Source organism: Hirundo rustica, chromosome 1 (genome assembly GCF_015227805.2).
Source record: "Hirundo rustica isolate bHirRus1 chromosome 1, bHirRus1.pri.v3, whole genome shotgun sequence".
NCBI lineage: Eukaryota > Metazoa > Chordata > Aves > Passeriformes > Hirundinidae > Hirundo > Hirundo rustica.
In genome coordinates, this window is record NC_053450.1 from 4567590 (window position 1) to 4595020 (window position 27431).

Here is a 27431-nt window from a genome sequence, read left to right on the forward strand (position 1 = left end):
AGGCTGCCAGTTGTGTTGCAGTCTATCACAAGTGTTTCTTTGGGTTGTCACTTGAGCCCTGCTGGCATTAGCCTTGAGAAGAGTGAGTGCATAATTTCACTGAGTAACTATGAGCCATAGATTGAATTGACATCATTAACATTTTTGCAGTAAATTTCTCAGTGCTGGTTTGAACTTCAGCTTAAAAAAATCAATAATCTTTCTTTCTTATGGATGAGGGCTATTATTTTTTATTGTTTTTAGCTTTTTTTCTTGGCTCACTGCATTTTTGAGATTGCCCTGAATTACATTTGCTTGATTTCACCTTTTTTTTTTTTCATCCTGGAACCAACAGGATTGATTTGATCTTTTTCCCTTCCCCTCTTTCTCCGTGGTAATACAATTTAAAAAAAAAAAAAAAAAAAAAAAAAAAAAAAAAAAAAAAAAAAAAAAGATATACTGAGAGGAAAGCTGTTTTCTCTAGAGTCCATAAATGATATCAAGTCTAAGGGTAAATAGAGTAATGATCAGAGATCTGATTCAACACAACCAGCTAAAGACATCTTAGGTTTGGTATATATATAACTGGTCTGAGTGTAGATGGGAATAAAATGTCAGCCTATTTCACTTGGATGGGAATAAACCTGTTTCTTTTGTCTCACTGTGATCTCTGGGTTCTGGGTGATACTATGACAAATAGGGCAATTCTTGGATTATAAACAGGAAGTGTCAAGCATGAGCTGATAATCTTCATATTACACAACTCAATCACCTCTGCTGCAGTGTCCAGCCTTATTTTCTATAATTCAGTAGGCAGAAATGGAGTGAATGAAAATTTGAAGATCTGTGAATCAAGTGTGATGGTGAGAAATCCAAGAACTGCAGTGTAGACAGGTAAAATTAGGAAACAGCCAACAACTGAAGGGATCTTTCTCTGTAAGAACCTCTGGGAAATCAAAGCTTGGTAAAGGGTCTTTGAATAAAGCTCATGGTAGACTGAAAGTCAGTGGCTACTTGACATCAAAAACCAGTAGGGAAGAAAGGCCCGCTTTTAAGAATTAATCTAATTAACCACTGGAGAAAGTTAGCACAGGTCACAGAAAGTTGTCCATTTGAATCCCTTTTTCAAAGTAACATTTGAAGAACATTGTTGTTGTTTCTGTTGTTTTCTCAGAGAGACAGAAAGTGAAGCCAGACCAACCAGCTATGACAGCTTTCCATCTGCTCAGACTACACCCATTTATTTGTTGCTGCTGTTGCCTTTAAAATAAGCAGAATATTTTATCACCCAGGACAATTAGAAGTAAAACATCCTTAATTAGTAGATTGAAATGAATAAAATTACTTTAGAATGATCCTGAAACATGGAATTCAAGGAGGACTTTCACATTTTCAGCCTTTTGTATTGTAACTTCCACACTCTTGTGGTTTGGCAATGAACCCAAATAGATATAACACCATGGAAGATGTTTGCATATTTGGTTCATTTTAACATTTGTATGCCAGGACTCTGAGATGCTGCATATAGGGTCATTGCTCACAGAAATTGAAATTGTGTAAAGCTGCACAAAACTGGTAACTGGAATAATAAACCAAACAAAAACATCTGTCATGGCTCACAGATAACCTCCAGCAATGTTTAGCAACTGATAGCAACATCTCATAATTAGATACAAAATCATTAACTGAGTAATATACATAATTCACTTTATTATCTGCTTAAAGGATTTGTGTTCCTTTATACAAGCAATAGTACTTTTACAAAGTGCCAGATTAGCTGTCTGGGAAATGAGCCAACCCGTCTTCTGACCTGTAACCTGCAACTATGAACTTTCTTCCTCTTTGTGGTGAGGCATCATCTGAGGTGAGCAAACCAACACAGAAGCCACAGCTTGGCTTCAGTCAAGGATCACTGAGGGACTCACTGAGGGACTCTCTGTAGCTGTCTGAGGACTGGCCCCAAAATCTGGCTGGTGGTTTTCCTCACTCCTCATGTAACAGGGGATGTCCTACTGCTTGTTCGTGGATCTTCTGGCCAAAACTGTGCTGCAGATTTCTAGTTTTGGATGCTCAGGCTTGTTTCTCATTACTGGTGTCTTGTCTAATGCCAAGATTTTGTCTCTTTTGTTCTGTCATCTATCTGTATTTCCTAGCTATGACTCCAGAGCCTTCCTATAGGCCATGTCCATCCTCAGTTTTCTCTTGCCTGGTCTGGTTCCATCCTGACTTGATCATGATCTTGGCTACCACCTCACAGACTTACCTGATGCTTGGCCAAGCTTCTGGTCAGGACCTATTTGCTCTTCATATTGGCACAGTGTTGTACCAATACAGAGTCTTGCGTTGTTTAGGGCATGATACCTTGGTGTGTTTTTCTGTCTCCTGATGTCAGCTTTGACTTCAGTCACTAGGTTTCTCCATGAGCTCCTGCCCTGGTCTCATCACTTGTCCCCTTCCAAGAGAAGAAATTGTAAAAAAAGCCACCAAAAACTCCCATACTGAACATGGAACCTGTTGAACGCTTCCTTTTTTTCTTACTTTTCCCAAACAAATATTTCATAAGAAATATTTCTTAAGAAGAACAGAGACAAAAGAGCCTGTTCAGCCTAGTGAAGGGAAGACTCAGTGAGGGAGGATATTACCGATGTGTCTAAATATCTGATGGGGAGGAAGAAAAGTACACAGAACCAGAATCTTCTTAGTCATATTCATTGACAGGACAAGAAGGAGTGGGAACAATTTAAATTAATGAAATCTAAATACACAAGAAAAACCTTCTTTAGATGAGATGATCTCAAGAGGTCCCTCACTGTCTAGTGTTCCTAACAAGGTAAAGGAGATAGAGCACGATGGAGGTGGAATGACTGAAGGCCTTTTTTGGTCTTGTAGAGAGTAAAGGACTTTAGGGAGATCTGAGAAACACAGAAAAGATTGTAGCAAGCAGAGGAGAACAAGTTGTTCACATGGCTTCTTATGAACAAAAGTTGTTTCAGGAAAATTAAATGACAGTGAGACTCAGGACAGATCCTTTTTTTTTTTTTTTTTTTTTTTTTTTTACAGCATGTAGGACAGAGAAAGACAGGAAGAAGTTACCTCGAGACCTAGAGAGGACGTGTCTATTCTATCACTGAGGTTTCTGAAGTAGAAGTCAAAATGACGTGTGCCAAGGATGTATGAGACACACATCCTTCTGTAGCCTTTTTTCTCCTCCCTCCCATCATTCTAAGAGCCTCTGGTGATCTGAAGCATATTTAAATGAACTGGCTTTCTCCAACTTGGTTTTGCAGATCTTATGGGTTACATTTCATATTAGCAGGCTTAGCTGTTGTAAAATTGGTCAAATTGCTCAAGTACATTGACTACACTCATCCTCACCAAATGTAAAAGCCCTATTAAATGTTGTTGCATTCAGTGTCTGAAATGAGAACTGCTAATATAATTTTTTCCATAGTGTTATTAGAGATGTAGGATCTCATGCTTATTGTCAGAGATGAAAGCTCTTATTGCAAATTAAAGCATGTGAGAAGGGTGCTATATATTGAAAACCAGCAAAGTTAAAAGAGTTTTCTGCCTTCTTATTAAATTTTTTCCTTGTATAAGTTGTGATTTGCCTGACCTTGTAGTTGAGTTAATCGACTCTTAGACAAACCTCCAGCACTGGGGAATTCTTTTGTCTTGGAGTTTTATAAGGGCCTTTTCTGCAATCTATCCTGTTGTCAGAATTATAGACCAAGGAGCTGGCAGAATGCTCCCTGTAGGTACCAGGCATCCAGCAAAGTTCCACAGTATTGATCATCAGTTCAATTCAGCCTTGTGTGAAAGAAGAACATAAAACATTTCTGGGACAGCAACTCCTGCTCTTGGATCCCAAGTAAAGCTGAACTTCCAGATGCAGATAATTTTAAAGTGAGGTAATAAGTTAAATCTGCTAAACAAAGTTTTTTGTTATTTATGTAGCAATGCAGCTCTGTAAAAGATACAGGGACCAATGACTTCAAAAACAGCTTTTGTCACATCTTCAAAGCAATGAGAATGTCTTGATTTGCTTTTGGCATGAAACCTTTCTCTGTTGGGAACTTGCAGCTGGTTCCTCAGGAGCTTTAAAAATCATTTGAGGATGGCAGGTAATGGGTCTTTATGGCTTTATGTCAGTTTAAATCTACCTGATGGGCTGTTTGTCAGCCTTGTGTGATGAGGTGTGGCCAGACTCACTGGGATGTTTAGGTACCTAACTCTCAGTTATTTCTGTGGGTTTTAAACATCTGAGAACCCTTTTTGAAATTAAGCTTGCATAATGATATTCCTGTTCCCAGCTCAGAGCTGTCCAGAACCATAAAATCATTACTTCTGGAAAAGCCCTATAAGATCACCGAGTCCAACTGTTATGCCACACTTCCATGTTCACCACTAAACCATGTCCCCAAGGCCACATCAACACTTTTTAATGAACATTTCCAGAGATGGTGAATCCACCACTTCCTGGGTAGGTTGTCCCAATGCTTGTCCACTTTTTCAATAAAGATTTTTTTTTCCTAATATCTAGTTTAAGGCAACACTCCTTCCAGACCCTACTTCTCTTCACTTCCAGGTGCTCCTTCTGGCCCTCCTTGTAGATTTGCTAATGTCCAGGCAACTGGGACCTCCCTGGTTAAAATAACTAGTACCAAGAAGTGAGACAGCCTTGCCTGCACTCCTAAAGGAAGGGAGCTAGTGGGAGCTTGGTTCAGTTTCCTTTTGTTTTGGAAGAATTCAGAGAGTTTCTGTGTCCTCAGAGAGAAAACCAACTTATAATGGTGCATATCCTGCAAGGGCATTTTATACAGCAAAAAACACATTAATGGATGAAACCAGGGTGTTCTGAATTTATAACTTGGCTGAAAAGATAGGAGATTCAAAGCACAGATTAAAATATGATTGAATATTTTGGCATTAAGAAAGACTGGATCTCAACCTTTGCTGCTACTGCAAAACAGTATTCTGGAAATTTTGAGGACATTTTACTTTTAATACAATTAAAGGCTTCTAGTTTTATGTGCCTTGGACTATGCCAGTTTCTGCATAGTGATGGATTATGTTAACTATTAATTAGGACAATGTTTCACAGTTTGTTCTTCATTAATTGCTGCCATTATGTTTTGTTTTGTATTGAGTGCTTATGCCTGACTGCTCAGATGTCCTGAAGCAAAGACATGATATTTATGAAGAGTTTATTTGGGAATGATCATAGGAGCAGGTTGGCATGAAGTACAATGTTAGCTGTGACTCTTCAGGTGGGAAAAGAGATGGCTTAGAGGCATTACAAGCAAAGTCTGAAAAATCATGGCTGACATAAAAGATATGTCAAAGAATATGTTCACTGCGTTTTCCCTGATAAGAACTGAGTTAGGTCCTAAACAAAGAGGAGGAGGGTCATTATGCAATGGGTAGCAGTGGGTGGTTCCCTGTCAAGGAATGTCATAAGTTTACCTGAGTTCAAGGGGAGGATGCAGAAGTCTATATGAGATAAATCCATAAAAACTATTGATATAGAAATTACATTTGTCTCTGAATTAAACTTCTGGATTCCAAAGATCTGGAGGTCCAAGGGGGATGCTTTTTCTGTTCATTCTCATTCTTAGGCATCCAGTAATGGCGACTAACAACAAAAAAATGACACTGGATGAGTTATCCCTTCTGTCTCACCCTGCATCCCCATGTTATCACAGGTTTTTATGATGAAATAGAGAAAACCAATGTTGGATTTGGTTACTTCATATGTCATATATTTGGTTACATGCAGAGGTCATGGTGTCATGCTGAGTAAATCTCTGTCTGATATGTTTGCAGTGTTTGATTTGAGAAACTTCTGTTATCCAGGGCTGCCAGCTAAGGAACATCTTATCGGAAAGGCATGAGCCTCCCTGTTTTGGAGCAGATATTATAATATTTGCTGCTATACTTTGGTAGATTTAGAGGGTTTTGGGTATTCCTGGCCATTCTCAGGAGTCACAGTTCTTCAGTGCATCTGGAGCAGAAAAGAATTATTTACAGGTTTCATGAACAGAAGCATGAAGTGAAAAACCACCTTTTTAACTGATGGATATGCAACTGCATATTTCCATTATATTTTACCCAATTTGAGAGCTTCACTATTAGAATGATGAAAGGGCTCCATAAAGACAGAACCTGGAGGGCACAAGCTCATGTTCATCTCTCTTCGGGCTTCCAAATAAAGCAGATTTTTTTAGGAACTATAATGATACTTTTAAAAAGCATTGCTGGGACATGGAGAGAGTTTTAAAAGTTCTGCTCTTCACTACTAAGCCTGATACATTGCTCTCTTTCTCCTCCCCATGCCAGGGATGTATTTCCACAAGGCCTGCCTGATGAATATGCCTTTGTAACTACCTTCAAATTCCGGAAGGCTTCCAGGAAGGAAGACTGGTATATCTGGCAGATTATTGACAAGTATGGCATACCGCAGGTAAGAGGCTCTTCTGTAGCCAGCAGGAACAGACCTTTTTTTTTTTTTTTTTTTTTTTTTTTTTTTTTCCATGAGCCCGTTTTCTTGCTTTAACCTCCCACTTCTTTTTCTTGTGAACTGGTAAAAATCCTGTTACTTTTTCAGTGGATTTTGCTGCAAATATTTTACCTTTAATTGAAATCCCGAATAAATGTATGTATATGCCTTGGTTGTTATTAGCATGCAGATAAATGTGTTATTTGAAAAGGAGGACAAAAAATACCATCCTTGCTCTTGAAACTCCAGTTGTTTTGTTTAGATAGTTCTGCTTAGGGAAAATATTTTGCCTTTTTGGAAAAAGGTTGTCACATGGATGTACTACAGAGCAGTGGGTTATGTCAGATTTTGCACAGCCTTCTAGGTAACTTGTAAATGCATTATGAGTTTCTGCTCTGGATGTGGGTGTAACACCTGTTATAGCTCCATAACCCTGAGTCCTGGCTGTTGCACAATTTGATCTAATAACTTTTTTCATGTACTCTCAGGTTCTCACAAAAAAAAAAAAAAATTACTCTAAGCACATACTAAAGGGCTGTCTGTCCCTACACAACATGTTCTTAGCAGAGTAGCTTGGTAGAGTTTAGGTGTTTGAGGGTGCTTGAGGAGGGATTGGTTTGGATGGGAGGATGGGCTGTACATTTTTCTGCTCAGAACCAAATATAGTGAAGATGGCATTACCCAGGACTCTAAAGCAGGCTGTCAGCATGGGCTCACATAGCTGTGTAATTCAGTATTGCTGCTTTGGGACTGGTATTTAAAAGGATTTTGTGAACTCTCTCTGAAGAATAGGTGCAGTTTGAAGAATCAGATAACTGGGTTAGAGACAGTGTTAAAAGGTTTATATGAAAGTTATTATTTGCCGCAACTTTGTTAAATGAAAATGTGATTTATTGCGCCGCATGCATTCCCAGTTGCTGCAGAGTGAGAATGTGTTTATCACTCAGTATTTCTTGCAGGAAGTTGAAAACTTGAACTGCTTAGGTGTGAAGAGACAAAAACACTCAATATTTCCAGTAATAATGCCTTAAATTATGGTGCCAGGAGTGCCTTAGAGCCCCATGAGCATCATTTCATGTGAAGTTGGTCGTGGTTTGGCCACTCCCTAGCAGTTCTGCACAACTCACAGATGCAGACACTCCTGAGCCAACACTGCTCTGAGCTGGCAGTCCCAGCCAGCACAGTGCTCAGCTGCATGGAGAAGTTGGGTCAGATGTGGAGTCAGCCTGCCTTGGGCTCCTCACATCACTCACAGCTCGGTGCCAAGGTGGCCCAAACTCCCCCCTGCTCCACAGCTTGTGGGCACACCACTCCTGGCTCTGCCTACTCCATTCCCTGCTGCTTGCTGGAACTGCCTGACTTTGGTAAAAGATACCAATTTGTAAATCAACTCAAAGTTGCGTGTCTTCAAAAACCTATTTTTGCCTGCTCTGTAGCTTGCAGTACAGAGGATGGGGTGCAGTTTTCTGCTCAAAGCACCTGAAATAAAGCTTTGGGCAGTGCAACAGCGCAGCAGACTGGTTTCGTATGAGGCTGTGAGGTATTATTGCATATCCCATGGGACAGCTGAGGACATTGATGTGATGTGATGTGATGGGAATAAAGAGCCTGCTAGGAAGCAGTGGAGAAGTACACATAATAGAGGGATCCAAACCAGGTTCAGCTCTGGGGAGCTCCTTTTGAAGAAGTGCGCGTGACCTGCACTACTACCGTGGCAGCAAGGTGGCTTGAGCTGAAACCACGCAAGGACTGTACTCACAGGAGGAGGCTTTAGCTGGTCATGGGTCTGCACTAAAGCCTGTGAAGCCCCATCTTATTTACTAGCACAAGCGTAGGCTCCCTTTCCATATCTCCCACAAAATTCCATCCTCTGCTCTTTGCTTGGGCTTCTCACCACAGCCTGTGCCATCCGTGGCTCTGGGGTGGTGGTGGAAAGCAGTCAGGAGGAAGGAGAAGGCTTTGTTCCTCAACAAAACCCCTTCTGTTTCCTTGCAGGTCTCGATCCGGCTGGACGGAGAGAACAAGGCTTTGGAGTACAATGCAGTTGGGCTCACCAGGGACGCGGTCAGGGTGGTGTTCCGCAACGCGCGGGTCAGCGACCTGTTTGACCGCAGTTGGCACAAAATCGCCCTCAGCATCCAGGCCAAGGCTGTGTCGCTGTACATAGACTGCAAGCTGGTGCAGACGCTGCCCATTGAAGACAGGGAAAACATCGACATTCAGGGAAAGACTGTGATTGGCAAACGCTTGTATGACAGTGTCCCCATTGATGTAAGCACTGCACTTAATGATTAGAGCTGGGTAAAGGTTCAGCGTTGGGTTTGCAGCCTGTGAATGAGTGGGGTTTTGGGGGCTTGTGTTGTAATTGACCCTTTTCCTGAGGCAGCCTCGCTGAAATGTTATCAGTGTTACATAGCTAAGACAGATTGGCACCTTCTGATATACAGGACTTGCTGTATTTTTATGTGAGACCATATCTCCATAACAGGGATTAAAAATTGGAAATCTATTTCATCTTTCTGTCTAGTCACAGAATGTGCTACAGTTAGAAGCAGAGACAAAACTGTACCCAAATATCATCAAACTGGATGCTGAACTACACAGAAAGGTCTTTCTCCATCTGATCTTGGCATTATGAATGTTTCCACATGTGATAGAAAGAGATGAGGGAAAAAAGAAAGCTTGTTAACTCAAGAGAGTTATGAGATATTCTCCATTCCTCAGATATTAAATGACCCTTAGTACAAACAAACCAAAGTCAGGACACACAGGCTGATTGTCCAGTGTTACCCTGGTATAATTTATGTGTGATAGTTTGGTAATTCAGACTTGTATAATCTTTCTAGCTGTGCAAAACGGACAGGATGTGCATATTGAATGTGTTCACAACATTTCTCATGCAGGAATGAACGGTCAGAAGATGCAAAGCACAACAGGAGGAAAACAGACCTTGTGTTTAGCTGAAATTCTAGGAAGGATAGACGTGGCCAGGATATGTCTTCTCAGACAGAAATTTGGCCAGAACATGGGGATTAGCATAAAAACCTGCACCAGAATTTGAATAGGCATGGGGTCTTATTATCTCAGCTCTTGTAGCATGCTGAGATATTGGTCTATTATTGATAGGGAGAGCTAGAGATTGACTATAGGATCCATGGAGCCACTGTGAAGTTAGCACCATCTGGTTTTTGTTTGTGTTTGCCTGCTCTGTTTGTGTCCAAGCAAAAGGACACAGGGTCTTTAATAATTCCCTGTTTCTGAGGCTGTTGCCTCCCTTTGTCTCCCAGTTTGATCTTCAGCGGATGGTGATTTACTGCGATTCCCGGCACGCTGAGCTGGAGACCTGCTGCGATATTCCCTCTGGACCAGTAAGCTCCTTTTGTCATCTATTCATTTTCACATGAACACACTTCGCTGAAATCTATTACGTAAATCAGGGGATATGTGGCAGCGTGGGATTATGATTTTGTTTAGTAAGGATGATTGAAACCTAACTGTGTAATTGGCAGTGTAGCAGCACTGGAGAAGGACCACTGCAGAGGGATGAGAATGAGGAATTTGAAGTTTCCAAGTTCCTCTTTCCTTGTCAAACTGTCAGGGGAAACAAAACCCTGAAGTGATGATAGAACAACAGAAATGCAGCATGAAATATTCAACATGTTTCCCACTGGTTTAATTTGGAAACAGCTAAAAACAGAGCCAGTTACACCTTATTTTCCTGTGCCCAGCTCTCACTAGAAACTTCCACCCTCCTTTCACTCTTCTCCCCTTGTACTTGGTTATAGAAGTTCATTGTTCATTTTGCCACATTTTCCCCTATTGCTTGGATGAATGGCTTTTGTGGGATTCCATTCCTCGTGAGGATGCATCTGGCTGTGTGTTACACAGTAGTGCCTATAGGATTTGTCTAAAGTGGGTGGAAGAGGAAACTTTCCAGCATCAAAAGCTTTGTCCTGACCTTGGGTGTTTGGGTGCAGTGCCAGGTCACGGTCCTGACGGAAGCACCTCCCCTGGAAGTGAGGCCCACTGTTGGCAGTGAGCAAGTTGGACATCTCAAGATTTTCAACTGCTCCTGTCCTCCTGGGCAAAAGGTGAGTGTTGAGATCAGTGTGTTTCATTTGGGATGTCTATAGAGGTAAAGGAAGTTTCCCCAGGGGTTTTCTCTTTACTTAATTCAGTGATTCTGGTCATGCTGGTAGTTCTGGTAACAACATTGAAAACAAAGTGATTATTCTTATCCTGCTCCATTATGTGTGTCTTTCTTCAAATGAAATAAAACAGATTCTGAAGCTAAATGTGGCCACATTGAAAAAAAAAAAAATCTCATGGCTTTTAAAAGCAATGTGGTTGCTTTTTCTGGTTCTGATTGGGACCTCTGAGAAACCAGCTTCGTTGTCATTGCTCCTGAGGGCATGCCAGCTTTATTATCTCCTCTGCTTAAACTTGAAAACATTTTTATTGTCCTCAGTAGTTATAGGATTGGGGCCCTTGCTTGAATATAAAATGAGAAGTTTGATTAATCTTGTCTTTTTTGTCCTAGGGGGAGAGGGGTCCACTTGGCTTCGAAGGTCCCAAAGGCCAAAAGGTCAGTAATATGTGTTAATTCATTTGTTTAATAAAAACAGCAACAGCAAAACAATTTCAGAGTAAGTTAAGGATTTGAAGATTTTGAGAAATGAGAGTCAATTTAGTATATGATTAAGTTCATACAGTTTTCGGCAAGCCTGAGACTTCAGAAGATTTTTGTGATCTTTTATCTTTATTTTACACTTGCATTCAGGCCTCTCTCTTGCTGCTCTGCGTCATTCTTAGAGTAAATGTGTTGCCTCTTTTCCTGCTGCTTCTAAACTGGCATTTTTGCAAGTTACTGTTATTCACTAGGTCATGCACAGCTTCCATGGTAGGTCACCTGGAAAACGAGGTGCTGCTGCCATGCTGTGCCGGGCTCAGCAGTAATATACGTGCATAGTTTAGGTAGCAGCCTTCCAGTCATACTCCAGAAAATTTCTTGAGACTAGGGGTAAAGGATCAGTCACAATCTGTTATCCTTAGCAATATTGTCTGAGTCATGATGTTAAATATAGGCCACTTCGCTCAGTACTCTTCTTCCTAGATAAAAGGGTAGGAGATGTCTGCTTCAAGTTTCACAGTGCAGCCTTTATATTACCCTGCTTGTTCTGCAAGCCTCTTTGATATACATGTGTGCATTCAGCATAAACACATTTTCCCTCTTGTACAGAAAGAAAACTGTCACAACATTGCTAGAGAGGTGAAAGTTGGTGATGTTGGTAGGTCCCAGTTTTACTATCTGTGAAAAGATATTTGTGAAAAAAGTTATATTCAAAGCTATTTCCATCTGAATCACTTCTGCAAACTGAGTCACTGAATTTATACCTGTTTGGTGAATAACTGAGTTGCGTCCCACCAAAAGTCACTCAGTTATTATGAAAGACTGTAGGAGGGGAAAGGAAAAATCTCTGGGTCTTGGAAGGTCAAGCATCTTCCGAGATATGTTGTCTTTTGGCAAAGCTTGGTCTGCTGTCTGCAGGGAGTTTTGGAGATAAGAATATGCCATTTGGAGGCTGGGATGAAAGAACATGGTCTCATTACTGCTCAAATGTGTCTGTGCAGAAAAAGGTTCCTTATGCTTCCAAGTATATACAAATAGGAGCTTTCTATTTTAATCCATGACAGCTTAAATAGAGATGGGCTATTTTAAGGAATGGCAAAGCCATGACTGTTGTGAGGAGGTTGCAGGAAAGACAATGATTATAATGATAAAAGAGCCCTGCAGCAAGATCCCATTGTCTTCCCCTGCTTTGCCAAGGTCTGTGTGAGGGTGTCTCGGTGTGCCATGTGGGTCAGCAGTGGGGTGCAGGACACGCTGGTGGAATAGAGGAGTGTCTACAAGCACAGCATCAGCAGGTTTTCTGGAGCAGACCCCAAAAGGGCTGCCCCACTCCTGCAGATGTGAGTCACTTTTCCCTGGCTGTAGTGGTTTGACACTTGTACACAGAGAAGGCAGCACTGTGTCACAGTCTCAAGGACCAGGTGGGGACGATGCCATTTAAACATAGGATCTGACAACAATTTGGTACAAATGTGATGATTTGAGACAAATTATTTAGTTTCTCTATCTGCTAAATAACGCTAGTAGATTTTTCTCCCAGCTTGCAAAGATGCTATGATGCAATAATATATTCCACTCCTGATAGCAGTTCTTACACTGCTATTGCCAAGGACCAACTTGTCACAGTCCTTGCTCTATGTTCAAGAATGAATTTTAGCTCTCCTTCTCTCTCCTTGCATTACTGAGCTGCCCAACCTAAATTCCTGGCCTTGGAAAGGAATTCAATGTTTATTTGCAGCTTCCCAACATTACCATCTGGTATTTATTAAAGAAAGATGAAGATAACGTGATTCTGCTCTTCCCTATGCTTTCAAAGGCTGGGAACAACAGGAGAGCTTGCCTCTTTATAAAAAAAGTGGAAAAATTTTCTGGGAGATAAACACCTCTGCCTCAATCACCCATGCTGCCAAAGTGAAGGTAATGCATGGAGACACAATTGATGTGTTTTGGAATGAGATACAGTAAAGGATCGTATTGGGAGACGGCTAGGCAGGAAATAGCTGTGGCAGAACTGGCTAATATGTCTGAAGCTGGGTCCTATTGACAAATTTTAGATGCTAATGACAACCCAGTCTGATTTATTTTCCTTCCATGGTCCCTCTGCAGGCTGCGTTGTTTGCAGGCAGCCAGGATGGCTGGTTGGGACATTGGGCTGATAAGCAACAGGCTCCTTCTCTCTTCCAGCACTGCTATTGATCCAAGTGTAGAGAAAATTCTTTCTCTGTGAGGTGTGGTTTCTTGTCCACAAAGAAATTACAATTATTACCTGCTATTTTGAAGTTTGTGGAGTCCAATGTATTAGACAAGCTCTAACAGGTTGCATCTCTTCCTCCAGATTAGAAAGGCTTTGTATTTTCAGTGACTTGAAAGGGATGGTTGCATAAAATTTTTTATGAATTTTACTGCAACCTTCTTAATTGACTACAGCATATTTTTTGCATATACTCTGTGAGTTTTCTTTCATCAAAAAAAAAAAAAGCTGAAACGTTAAAGAAAGAAGCTTTCACATTTACTGTGCTTTCAAAAGCATTTAATCACCTGGGGAAAAGAAAACATGATCCTGGCCAATGTTTTCAGTTCCTGGTGCTGCTAAGCACATTTTTTTGAGTGAGCACAGATCAGGATAAATTGGATAGAGACACAAAATTAAATCCTGCTGTGGTCCATGTGTGGAGATTTGGGGAGAGCAGGGGTCATCAGACTTATTGATGCTGTGATACTGGAGAGTTCTGCTCCAGGTCTGAGACTTTCAGCTTGATGCTACATCTGTACTGAAGTGCACAGTGCTGATTTCCCACTAGCAAAAGACAATGGGAGGCACAAATAGATGAGCACTTTGTATTTGCCCGTGAGAGATGGGGTGCTCAGCACAGCATGTTTCTGGTTTGTACATTTTGGGTGAGAATCAGGAAGGAGCTAGGCAGAGGTGTGTGGGCAGAGCCCTCTGCTCCCCAGCAGCTCCCAGTGCTAGAGGAATTGAAGGAACTGATGGCAACACAGCACATAGCCTTAAACTAGTCCAAGTAGTGGATATATCCTCAGCTGGTGCTTCCTGCTCTGGTTTTGAGACTGCAGAGCAGTGTCTGAAAATGATTTACGGGTTTGGCACCACTTTTAGTTCTGTATCTGATAAATATTTATGAAATCTTGGATCTTCTTTGGTTCTTTATCCCTTTTACCCCTTTGGTTCTTTATCCCTTTTAAGTGAAGAAAAAGTGTTGCTTGGTTTTAGATTGACCATTTTTCTCTTTTCCTCCCTATGTATGTCCTCCATTTATAACTTTTCCAAACATCATAAATTGTATATTTCCAATTGTCTCTTTTCTATGTTACTTTCTCTCCCTCCAGTTGGAACAAGCAGGAAGAATGACTGTGTGTGCTTCATACTTTGTGGGAGGGAAGAGGAAGGTTAGCTAATACTGAAAATTTAGTGTGACTGAAAACAAGAGGTTTGGATTACAAGAAAAAAAAATCCAACAAACAAACAAGCAAAAAAACCCTCTAAATTTTTAACAATATTTTCAGATATTTTTTCCACATTTTAGGCATGTACCCTCTAAGTCTTCTGCAAAGCACCCTTCCAAGTATTTCCTCTCTTAATAAAAAATAAGGGCTTTTGAAGTACTTCACAAGAGAAAACCCTCTTCCTTGCCAGCACACTCCAAAGGCTTCTACCTGTATTTTCATATGAAAAATAGAACAGAAAATCAATCTGAAACCTTGGATATTCAAGACATGCAATTAGGTACGCCCAGTCCTTAGGGCAGGAGCTGAAATCTTGGCTGTGAGACAGATGGGACCAAAAGTGTCCATATTTTCAGTCAAACCCTTGTTGAATCACCTTCTTCTGTGCTAAAGAAATGAACAAATTAACTATGTGATATTAACACATATTCTATTTCAAGGGAGAAAGAGGCATCCCAGGGCTTCCTGGTCTCCGAGGAGAGAAAGGAGAGTCAGTAAGTAAGAAATATCCAATGATTTTGCTAAAGGAGATGAAAATGTAAGTAGTTGTTTTCTCCTTTATGGTGAGAAATTGCTTATCACAGCATTGTGTGCCCTGGTCAAAGCTATTCCCTCTGCTGGACCTGAATTCCAGGTGGAACCTGATCTTCCTGGCACCCATTGGCCTCTCTTGGAGAGGGGCAAATGGAGGTTTCATCCCTGGGTACAGCTGATAACTGACTTAATATTGACCTTCTAATTAAGTATGTTACTTGGATGCGCTTGATTACCATGGCACATCTGCTGGGGGACAATATGAAGCAACTGAACACCAAGAAAATCCAAATCTCTCTTGACTTTTTACATTCAGATGACCAACACACAGCCTTCCCCAACTGTAATTAATGCAAATGCCAGGCTGAGTTTTTAGGCAAGAAAATCTTTAACCCTATGTAAAATTCATTCCAGTAAGCATTGTTGACAACTTTGCTTTTGGAAATGTAACATCATGCTCTTCCATGAATAAAAAATAAGATGTTTTTCTGGCTGCAGTAGGAGAATTTAGGGTAAGTTTTTAGTTTAATTTGTTACAGAATTATTATCAAGGAATTATGCCCAAAGAAAATTGCTTTCCCTGTAGCAGTTGTGAAGTGACTTGTATGTCTATATATAAAGAGAGATATATCTTGGATGCATAACAAGGAAAACATCAAATACGTATTTGTAGTGTTGTTTGATATCTTTGTTTTCAAATGTACATTTTCCCCTCTTTTTTTTCATTTCTAGGGCAAAGCTTATGGCATAGGTGAAAAAGGAGAAAAGGTAAGAACTTCACTGGCCCAACAAATGAGTTCCTTGCTTTTGCCTTTTGTAGTTCAGAGGTTGTTTTTGTAGTGCATAGGATACAAAAGATGTGACACAGTTGGATCTTTGTGGGGAACCTTTATGCCTCCTTCTGCAGACAAGCTTTTGAGCTTTCATTGCTTTTTCCCCTTTGTATTCTTTGAGTTTCTCCATGCATTGGCCATGGAAGATCTTATCAAATTGAAATCATAATCTTTGCTTTGTGTAAGCAGCAGTGAGTTTGTGGAGGATAATTCACTAAAGAAATTGGCCGGAAGGATGAAAAACATAAGGAAAGCATAATTTTGGGTCTATTGAATTTTTCATCAGGATTAAATTTGGCTTATGAGAAGTCTGTCACAGTCTTTCTTCCAACTGGATCTTTTAATTAATAAGCTGAATGAAAAAGGCAGGAATATTTTTTTGTTTCAAATATTAGGCAGGACAAAGTGATAAAAGGTTAAAATGAGGATATGGAATAACCACTGAAAATTTCTGTTATCTGTCTTGGAAAACTCTTTCATTGGTGATGAGCAGTGGGAAACAAGTAGCAGGACTGGATTAATTTTCATTTTAAAAAGATGGTGATTTCTAGGCAATTCTGGCTACAAACTTTCTGTTCTGTACAAAAATAATGAGTCTTGATGCCTAGACTTCAGCAGAGAATTAGCTCTTTCTGTCTGTAGCTCCATATCACACCTGGTTGAGGGTGTTTTCCTTATGATCAAAATGAAATTTCAAGTTGCAAAGAACTATGGGAAAAGATTGACAGGATAGGAGATGAATGTATTAGGGAAGAAGCCATGGCTCATATTGAAAATGAGATTAAAAATATGTTGAGATGTTTTTCAGGGAATCTGTTGCTACTCAATTGCTCAGAGAATTTCAAACAATATTGAATTGTGATCAGAAAGGAAGAATGCTGCACTAGAGGGAACATGGCATTTATGTCCTTTGTAGCTTCTCATTTGCTCTTTCTGTGGTTATGATGTATTGATTGTATATAATGGTAATTCATCATGTGAAATTACAATGGAAATGCCAGTTGCTCATAGCAGGAAATATTATTGAGCCAGGCTAGAGACATGGGGGCCATAAAGAAGACATTTCTGCATTCATTTTCCTGCAGTCCTCCCACTGGCAGATACTATTTAGCCTTTGAGACTCAGAATTCAGCCTTTGGAAACCAGCTCATGTTTGGCAGGTGGTGAGAGCCAGCAGTGTGGTGGGAAACATGATGTTTACAGTATTAGCTGTGGTGTAGTTGAAGCCAGTTCTTGTTTTCTTACGTTTTGAACTCTGCAGAAAAATGTTGGAAAATATCATTCCATCTGTATTATTTTCATGCACAGAAAAATAGGTTTGCAGGTCTGGAGAGGGAAAAGTAGAGAGATACCACAGTACGTGCAGAACTTCTTCAGCTGGAGTAGCCAAACAGCACTGAGTGCCCAAACAGATGTGTAGGCTTGGAGGATGCTGAATTATGGTCAGCTCATGGTGTTTATTTGGTACCTCTGCCACCTGAGGCAGCTTGTTTTCATCTGTGGAGGGAGGGTTTATGGGACCCAGGGTGTTTGTGCCCCATGTGCACCCAATGGCTCAGTGTCAATGCTGGTGCTGATGCAAAGATTTATCAGCTGTATGTTGCTAGCTTGATTAAAAAGAGAGTCTCGGGATATAGAATCATAAAATCATAGACTAGTTGGAAGGAGCCCATATGGATCATCTAATTCAACTCCCCGCTCCTTCCAGGACTACTTAAATTAACTGTGCAACTAAGAGTACAATCTAGATGCTTCTTGAGCTCTGACAGGCTTGGTGCCATGACCATGTCCTTGCAGAGTCTGTTCCAATGCCCCAGAAGTAGCCAGAACCACAGGGAGCAGGGCTGCAAGTGCCTGCAATTCCAGTTACCATCAAAGTAGAACAACCTATGGAATTGAAACCTACCCAGAGAGGAGAACACCTGTAAGAAGAGGATTCATGTGACCCCTTTGCTTGCCTGCTGCTCTGCAATGGCTGCATGAGCAGGAAATCTTGTTTCTCACTTTGGCTGTGACAGCTTTGTTTCCTTGATTTTTATGGGTATGAGCCAGTGCTGGAAAGCTGGATCAGAGATGCTGGACTTTACTAACAGCTGCAGTCTGCGTGGTTGTTGGCGTGCGTGTGTTGTGGGATCCCTTAAAAGGACGAGGCTCACATCCTAAATGTTGATGGAACAAAGTGGTCTCACCTTTGAAAAGACTGAGATGACAAGATTGAAATCACCCCCTTTTTCTAGTCTTGCTCTCCAGCTGTGCCAGTGCCAAAGACCTGTCAGACCATGCTGTTGCCAAGTACTGTTTGTAGGGCATTTGTATGAGGTCTGAAGCATTTGTGGGAAAATTCTGTGCTTTTCCAGAAAGACAGGAGAGGTTCTGGCCTTGCTTCTCCAGGTCATCACCTTGGTTGTATCACCAAGTTAAAGCCAAAAGGATGATTGTATTAGCATATACAACATGTCAAGCACATCATTAGTGGTAGACCCCAAGGTAATAACAGCTGTGGATAAAAACCTAATTCATGTTGACATGAGGACTTGTGTGACTTTTAAACCCAGGAAACTCACTGTGATGGTTCAAGCAGCATCCTGGCATGTTCTGCCAGGCCTAAGTAGCCCAGAGTGATGGAGGATGTTTTTTTCCTACAGAAGCATGCATATTCAACCAAGTTATTGTGCACAGATATAAAAAAAATAAAATACCATAATGCGTCTACAGGTGCCCTTGTAAACCACTGTCAAGTGGATTTCCTGGAGAGGTAGGATTCACCTGTTGTTGCTCTGTATTGGATCTTAAATTTCAATTGTTGACTGTCATCTTTCAGCCCTTGGAGTTCTTAATCCCTTTCACATTAGGTGTAGTCTGTCATATTTCTGCTCATAAATCTGTGCCCCTTTACTGTGTGCTCATTCACTTTTGCAAATGCTTCTGTTGTTGAACGGATACGTGGGTAATTATCCAATTTTGTAACATCATCACCATGAAAGGGAATACTATAGCTTTATTTTGGAGGTTATTCAAGTAGCCATCTGCTAAACCAGATAGCCTGATCCTGGAAGGGCTATAACTCACATCTTCAAATCTCTATCGATGCAAGAGGAGCAGGGGCAGGAGAGGAGTGAGGGCAGCAGGAGCAGCTGGAGAGCATTGTTGAGGATGACTCAAGCAAAACAGGGTTTCAGTAACTTGATCAAAGTCAGAGAATTCATGTCTGACAAGGGAGGTTCTGTAGAGCATGAGGTCTGCATTCCTGGGGCACAGCCATCCACATCACGAGCCAGCCCTTCCAATGCCTCCATGCAAAATTTAGCTGGGAGGCCTTCAAAAACGTATGCCTTTGTCTTGCAAAGTACTGGGCACTATGCAATGGTGCTGTGACACCCTTCCAGCATCCCGAAGGCCAAGAGCAGGGAAAAGGCTCTGTAGGCAGGCAGGTGCTTGGAAATGACTTCAGGGGGAATGAGGCACAAATCTGTCAAACTTTGAGTGGTATGGAGATATTAGTGGGAAATAATTTTTCACTCTTTCTTCTGTTGTAAAACTGAAGGGGAAGCAAACCAAGCTACCCGATAGTAAGTTTAAAATGAACAAAATGAAGTTGCTTTTCACCCAGCAGGTATTGAAACACCTCTTTGCAGACTGTTCTGGAGCTTAAAATTTTGTGTGTTTGAAAAAGTACATATGAGTTAATTAGAGACATCTGTAAACCTCTAGTGAGCACAAAGACATTCTCTGCTTTAGCATGTCAGTGGAGCTCTGCAAACTGTGATTGATAACAGAAGGATAGAAGTTTTGAGAAGTCTCCCATGAGGAAAACTGAGGCAGATGGGCCAGGAGCTCACTGTACCTTTGTCTTGACTGCTGATAGCTGTTCTTTGACTTTTGTACAACTCCCGAATATTCCTAACACCTTCGTTGCCCACAATGGGACAGAAATTTCAATAGTTTGTTCAGGATTTAGGCCAACACTATTCACATCTGTTGAAGAAGAGTACGATAGGAAAAGGTGACATGAAACAAGTGGATCAAGTGATCACTACCGTGATTTTTCCACAGGAAACAAATTAGTCAGAGGAAGAACCTCTAACCACGAGCATCCATCTTTTTCAGAGGTGGTAGATGAAGGTTTCAATATGTTTTGCACTGGGACTTCCCTCACTAATGAGTTTCCAAGAGTATCCAAGCTTTCCTTTTGTGCTTTATCTGTTTCCCTTCATGCTAATAATCACACGGGCAGTAATGAATATGAGAAACAACTTTAGTAGATTAGTCTATATTCTCCTAGCAATTTTTTTCATGGTAATGACTCTGATAAAAATGCAGAAGGATTATTATAGTATTTCTAAGGAGAATAAAATCTCTGAAGTGGCTTGGCTTATTAGAGATGCAATGACTGCAAGGCCAAGCATACAAAAGAAAAGCAGGCAGACAATTCAGGCTCTGGGCTAGACTGTAGGACATCCAGACTTGGACCTTGGCTCTAATGACTTTGAGCAAAGCTAGTCTTTGTTCCCCTAAAATTAACTTGAAGGGCCTCTTTCCCTCCAGGTCTGTATATCTTGCCCATAGATCCTTCAAACAATGGCTTTGCTTCCCCTTCTCTTCTGAATTGTACTTACTGTCATGTTTAGGGCTTCTGGAAAAGCTGTGGGAATCTGCTCTGTTAGATACAGTGTCTCCACACAGAGCCCTGTGCTCTGCCTGCACCGTGGCAGCTGAATAAAACAAAGGCCTGGCCTGAAAGCCCTGTTGCTTTTTTACCCCTGTGCTCTGCTGTCAGCAGGACTTACCAAATTAGCACAAGCACTGTGCCTTTAGATCAGGCCTGGCCAGCATCCAGCAACTTGGGACACAAGAAAATGAGTGCAGTTCTGCCTGCTAAAAGTGCTGCAGGCATTGCTGGAGTCTGGTTCAATGGAGAAAGAGATCTTTCATCTGTGTATTCTTAAGGCATGCATTCTGGGACCAGGAGGATGGTGTGTGTGATTTGCTGGTAGCTAAGGCTCAGACTGGCAATGATATTTTAGACCCAAGGGCCAGAGGTGAAAGCTTGAAAACAGCTTCAGTACAAAGGAGGGGGAGCAACCAGCTTGAACTTCTAATAGCAGGATGTGTTCTCTGAGCTCTTCAATGATGTGAGGCCTAAGCTTACATGATCCAAGAAATAGTCCTTATTCCTGCAACTTCCAGATAAAACTAATTATCACTTCAAGAGATATGTGTGTCCTTTTCATTGCTGAAATGGTGAGCAGGGAAGATGCTCCAGTGATGTTACAGACCTTGCCTGGGCTGCTCTGGTGTTCAGGAAGTGTCACCAAGTCCCCAGATTCACAAACGTCACCCAGTTTACCCAGGACTGATGAACTGAAGGGTTTCCCCAGAGAGACTACGGCAGAACCAGGCTGCAGGAGCCTTGGTGCATCAGCATCCATGCTGGCTCCTTCAGTTGAGCACATCTTGACAGTAACAAAATGGGAAAACATCTCCAAGTTTAGAGATAATATTGAGTTGAAATTTGAAGACAAAACAAAACACCAATGCCCTGTCACTGATGTTCCTTGGAGACAGTGGCTATGGAAACGTTGCTTCCTCAGGGTTGTGTTCTCATGTTCTTAGTGCTCAGGTCTTCTTATTTTATTGCAGAATAAAAGGTAATGTGAGTAAAACTGACCTGGTAATGCAAAGTGAAAGCACAATCTGCAGGGCTTTTTAATATATATGTTTTGGGTTTGTTTTTGGTGCTGGAACTATTCTTTGGCTCAGGAACTACTCTTAGCTACTGAATGCTGGTTAAGAGCACTTAACCTCTCAGTCCAGCGCTTAAACATCTGTATAATAAAACCTCATAATACCTCACCCACCTCAAAAGGCTGTCATGCAATTCACTGGAGTTGTTCATATCTGTGATTTCTGCTCATAATCCTCATATTAAAAGGTTCTAAATCCAAAGTTCTAGTAATGTCATTATCTGCTTTACTCAGTATGTTCTAAATCCTCTTGTGTATGTGACCAATTTTGGTCTGCATGCTGAGTATTTTAGTGTCCCCTTAAATGTAGTTAAAGCACTTTCTGCAGAGCTAAATAACCATGGTTTGATGGAGTTCTTTTTCTTAAGAATAATTAGAGGGGTTTAGATAAATTCTGTGGGTTTCTGTGACCCAGAATAACAACTGCAGATTGCAATAAACAACTCAAAGTCAGCTCACATACTTACTGTGATTGTGACAGCTTAATTCTCAGCAGTGTAAGAGTGCTAGTAACTTGGTTCCTTTTAATTTTATTTTTTTCCTTACATAAACTTAGAAAACATGTATTTCTTTTCAGCACTGTCCTCCAGCTGGCAGGTACATTGCTGGTATGCAATGACATCTACTGGCAGCCAGAAGTTTGTAAAGTCTCTAGCCCTTGTTTCTTTAGAGTCTTTCTCTGCCAAGATCCACTTGCAGTGAGGAAAGGAAGCATGTGAGAGAGATTTGCCAGCTCCATGTTTCTTTTGAAAATAAATTGGTATGAGGGGTAGGAAAAAACAGATTGTCTTGATTCTGTAACTGATAAATCTTGTTGGAATTCAGGATACTCCTGAGAGTGATATTGTAGTGGATAGGTATGGATTATCTTCCTCTTAGGTGGGAAATAAAATAGCTTTCCCAGCAGTCTGGAGAGCACCCTCTGAAGTGCAGCTCGTAGCCTAAGGAATCACAGAGAGCTGAAGAATTACACAAAGTTGTTATCACTGGTCCATCAAAGGTGTCCTAATCATTCCCTGCTGGTTAATCTCTCTAGTTAAGCAGCAGTGTTCTCCCCTTTCCACTCATCAAAGGTGTTGCTGGGCTGTTCTTGGCTTTGTGATGGCTGAGAAGGTGAAGTGCCTTCTTCATGGGTTCCCTGAAGGGACAGGTAAGGGCAGCTAAGACAGGGCAGCGCTGCATTTTATGCTGTTCTTAACTTGCTTGAGTGCAACACCATTAATTTCCTGTTCCGGGCCTCTCACCCTGTTTCTTAAGCACTACCTTGAGATTTTGTGTCTCCTGAAGCCCACAAGACCTCCTGTGTCTGGCATTGACAGGAAGATTGTGTTTTGGGTCTCAGACCCTGCTGAGTAATAAATGCACACATAGTACTAAGTGCCAGATGAGGAAAATGTGAGGTTTTTTTCAGACAAAAGTTTGCTTTCCCACTGAAGCAGTGTGTGGACCCTTAGTGGTTGTTATGTCAAGGATATTTGATACATTTGGTATTGGGAGTAGGTTTGGGTCTCTGGAGACAGGTATTTTTGTTTTTTTGTTTTTTGGGTTTTTTTTCCCCTGTCCTTGTCACTGGCTCCAAAGAGGATTTTGACCAGAGCTTTTCCCCTTCCCATAGCTCAGTGTCCAAGCAAAATGGGAAGAAGGATCATGACCTTTGTCATAACCTCTGAGATGAAAAAGACCTAGGGAGCAGCACCACTTGAAAAAGAAATAGCATAAAATCATAGAATAGTTTGAGTTGGAAGGGACTTTAAACCAATCCAGTTCCAACCCCCGTGTCTGGCTGGATCAAAGGGATTTATAGCTTTGGCAAAGACTTGACTGAGCAGCCTCAGGTGTGTTTGGTAATAAACAGCAGTGCATCACTGCAAGTTATAAGTAGGTGATAAGACTTTAGGCAGATGTTCTCTCCAATTTGGGTGTGACATTTAAAGAGAAGTGTGGAGAGATGTTATTCTTGCAAAGAGAAATGAGAGGAATGACCCATGATTTGGCAAATTAACCCAGGAGTGAGAGATTTAAAGGAAGGGACTCTTTGAGGAGGAGAGGAATCATGGACTAGACAATGCAGTTAATCCTGAGGAAAAGCTTTCTACACATTTCAGGGAGGCACCAGAAGATAGACTAGCAGGTCAATATGGAATATCAGTAACAGAAGATGGTTAAGAGCAGATCAACACCAGAGTTTGGAATGCTCTGAAGCATTACTCCTCTGCCCTAACAAGCTCTTCTTGGAGCTACTGAAATCGTTGGAAGGGTATGTGGAGATCTGAAGCATCAGAAACTTCCCAGAAGCAAAGCAAATGGAATTTATAGATTATTCTTGTATGAAAAAGTATCAACCAATATGTATCAAATCATCCACAAGACCAGAACCATTTTCCTTTTATAGATGTAAGGACTTTATTTCATCAATGCCATGATACATGACTGGAATATTTTTCTGTTTCAATGAACACTTCCCTCTGGTACTTGGCAAGCTGTTTTTCTGGTCCTGAGTAATGTCAGGTGCTGGCAAGGAGCATCAACTTGTGCTTCAAGGCAAAGAAATTTCTGGAGCAGAGTTATGTTTTTCATATTTCAAGGTTTCTAAGAAATGTGTCTTTAATTGAAGACGCTCTTGCCCCACCCATTTAAACAAGAAAAAATGAACTTTGGGGACCTATTAGTCCTACTTCTGCAATCCCAAATCATTGTAGTCAAGTATATTTGTCAGATTATTCCTCTGTGCAGTGGGATTATAGTACTGATTGTTTCCAATTATATTTTACCTCCTATTCATTATGTTCAATCATAAATAGCTCTTCAAACTCTTGACTGTTTCTTAATTTGAATGTTTCAACAATTGATTGAGCAGCTCTAGCTGTTGAACAGGACTATTTCAAACAGCAGAGCTCCCTCTTGTACCCCCCCTGTGCTCTCCGCTGCAGGGTTGTTTTCTTTAGTTACATTCCCCACTTGGCTCAGCCTGGGTTGGAGATGAAGCAGAAGTTCAGGAGTTGTCAGGGGTGTCTGACCACCCCAGTCTCTCAGCAATCACCTGCACAGGGAGTGAAGGAGTGTTGTGGTGGGGAAGCAGATAATATGAAGTTGATGGACAGGATTCCAGCACTAGTGACAACTTTGAAGTCTTTAGGATGTTTCTGTTGTTCTGAACTCTACACTGACCTTGATTATTGTAAAGCTGTGCCACATAAGTGAGCTCTGATGCATCTTTTCTCCTGCAGTACCAAGCTTATAGGTGACCATGTGTCAAATTAGCTACAACCCAGCTGTTGCTTTACCTATTTTTATGAAAATCTGGACTATCAGGTTTCTTGAGGGAAAGATATCTGTTGGAATCTCTGAAAAATGGGCATCTGCTCTTTCCAGAAGAACTGTGATCATAAAATGGAGGGTCAGATGGACCCTTCTGGTCTCATGCGGGGGGGTGGGGGGGGTGGGGTGGGGCGCAGTTCATGACATTCATGATAACATTCAAGGGTTTAGAGAGCTTTTGAAAACTAGACTAGTATCTCCTGGGAAAGTACCTTTTGGGAACAATTAAATTCCATGCAATGGATTAAATAAAAACTTGCATATGTTTGAAATACAAAACCCGCCAATAGTTATCATTTAAACAGTGTTTTGAACTGGGCTGGATTTCCTGATAGTCCTGAAGAACCTATGACTTCTACTGACCTCTGTGTATCATATCTACATTACAATTCTGTTTATTAAATCAAAATACAATACAGAGACACAGAAGATTTTCTTAATTTCTTTCTTCTTCTTTACTGCAGCAAGGTCCAAGTTGAGACGAATGTCTTATTTTATGCTGAAGCTGAAGATTAGGCCAGTTTTGGTGTCAATTTTGCCAAGATATTAATAGGGCTTTAGCATCATTAAGGTAATAGAATCCTGCATCTGGGCACTGGAGAATGGCAGTCATTTGTGCTGCCTGTTTGGTCAGCAGCTTTTGAAAATAGAGCTAGGTGACATATATCCGTTGCAGCTCTGCTTCTTGGTTGATCACAGATCATCACTGGCTTTTAATAAAACCCTGGTCTTCACCCTGCCTCTCTAAGAAAAAACCCACAAAAACAGCCCCCACCTCAAAATTTACAGTAACCTTCAATAAAATATTATGACATTGGTTGGTTCCCTTGAATAGAGAAATCCTGAAAAGAAAGATATTGCATTCTTCCAGACCATAAGGTCTCTTGGAAGACATTTGAACCTGAAGACCCCACTCGATCTCTTTGGTCCTCCCACTTCGTGTCACTCATCAAACCCTGATAACAACTCAGTGTGTAACTGTTATGTTGTGAGGCAGCAGCATGTCCATCATGTCCAGGGAGGTTACAACCACCAGCATGAAACAGATGAGACAAGTCTTTGTTATAAGCACGAGAATCCATTTATTCCCCCCTACCCCCGGGAGGGGGTGAGAGCAAAGAGGGGCGAAGATGAAGAGAGTGAGCAGGGATAGGGTTGTGAGTTTTATTGGTTATTTTAGGGGAGGAGTCTTTGTGTTTAGGTCAAAGGGGAGAGATCAGATTTCAGCCTCTTCAAAACAGGACTCCACATGTAACCACGGATCAGCAGTAGGACAGCTACCCATCATCTTCTCATTTACTCTTCATGAACATCAAGCTGCCAAGTTAGATACAGGCCAAAGAGCCAGGATAAATAATAAATTTATAGTTAAGGCGCTGAAGTGGGTCACAGGAAATCTGGAGTGAGTTTCTGCCTTTGCCCCAGACTCTGGGACCTTCTGTCTGTCCGCTTCTTTCTTGTACCTCTGACTGATCACCCTCATGAGGTGACAGCAATATTACAGTTACTGTAACCCTCTTCTCATTTCACGGAGAAGCTGTGAAGTTAATTAACAAAGGAGAGAGAGGGGCATTAATGGTGAAGTGCCACCACTCCGTACTTCAATTTTACTTCTGTTTCTGTTTCATCTTGCCCAATTGTTCTGTTTCTTTTCAAATCTTGCAATTTTGTCTCCTAGTTTGGCTCCAGACCCCTCAGTTTGTGCGGCTGCCAACATGCTGAGTGTGTGATTTGTGGGGTTCTGCTTGGCAGATTTTTTGCAGGTCTCCCAATGACACCTCCATTGACATTTTGTGACAGCGTTAGAAATTTTAATTTCATACCAGGATTAGAAAAGTGGCACTTTTGTGTGAGATGTAGACCAGTTTGGAAGATAAAATAAATTATATGTATGGAATTGACCTTAGAATGATCTGTCTTCTGTTGTCTGGTCTGTATGCTAAAGGAAGAGACCAGTGATTTATTTAAATTTGACAGGCAAATGGCAAATGAGAATCTAACCATGTGTTTTGGACTGACTTTCCCCCCCATCTTTTTGTTTGTTTGTTTGTTTTGTTTCATTTTGTTTTTGTTTAGTTTTTATTTAGTTTGCTCTATTTTCATTAACATAGGTCACAACCCAGAGTTTCAAATAAAATATGTGATTATAGGCCACAGCTGCTCTCAAATTAAAAGAAATTATTTGTAAACTTGGCAGCTGCTTGAGGAGTTTCAAATGGAGAAAAGAAAAACATTTAAATTTGAGCAGATTGCTTAAAAATATCACTGAAAAATTTTTCCTTTATGTGTTTCTGATGTCTCTCTAGGATCAGGTAATACTGAATTGTTGTATCTCTACAGCTCTCCTTATACCTGCAGATTCCTTCCTTCTCTCTGTTAGATCTCTTCAGAAAAAAATTGTTATGAGGTTGGATATGGCAAAATCTGTG

General features: G+C 41.0%; 1 protein-coding gene across 1 annotated transcript in view; it reads left to right on the plus strand.

Moving 5' to 3' along the window:
- The window catches only part of COL22A1 (collagen type XXII alpha 1 chain), a 239922-nt gene that overhangs the window by 92627 nt on the left and 119864 nt on the right, over positions 1–27431 (plus strand). Inside the window, exons 6-12 of the mRNA XM_040065878.2 lie at positions 6319–6442; positions 8474–8749; positions 9766–9846; positions 10456–10569; positions 11019–11063; positions 15014–15067; positions 15840–15875. Of these exons, the coding sequence (XP_039921812.1) occupies positions 6319–6442; positions 8474–8749; positions 9766–9846; positions 10456–10569; positions 11019–11063; positions 15014–15067; positions 15840–15875 (730 nt within the window). The remainder of the gene's footprint in view (positions 1–6318; positions 6443–8473; positions 8750–9765; positions 9847–10455; positions 10570–11018; positions 11064–15013; positions 15068–15839; positions 15876–27431) is intronic.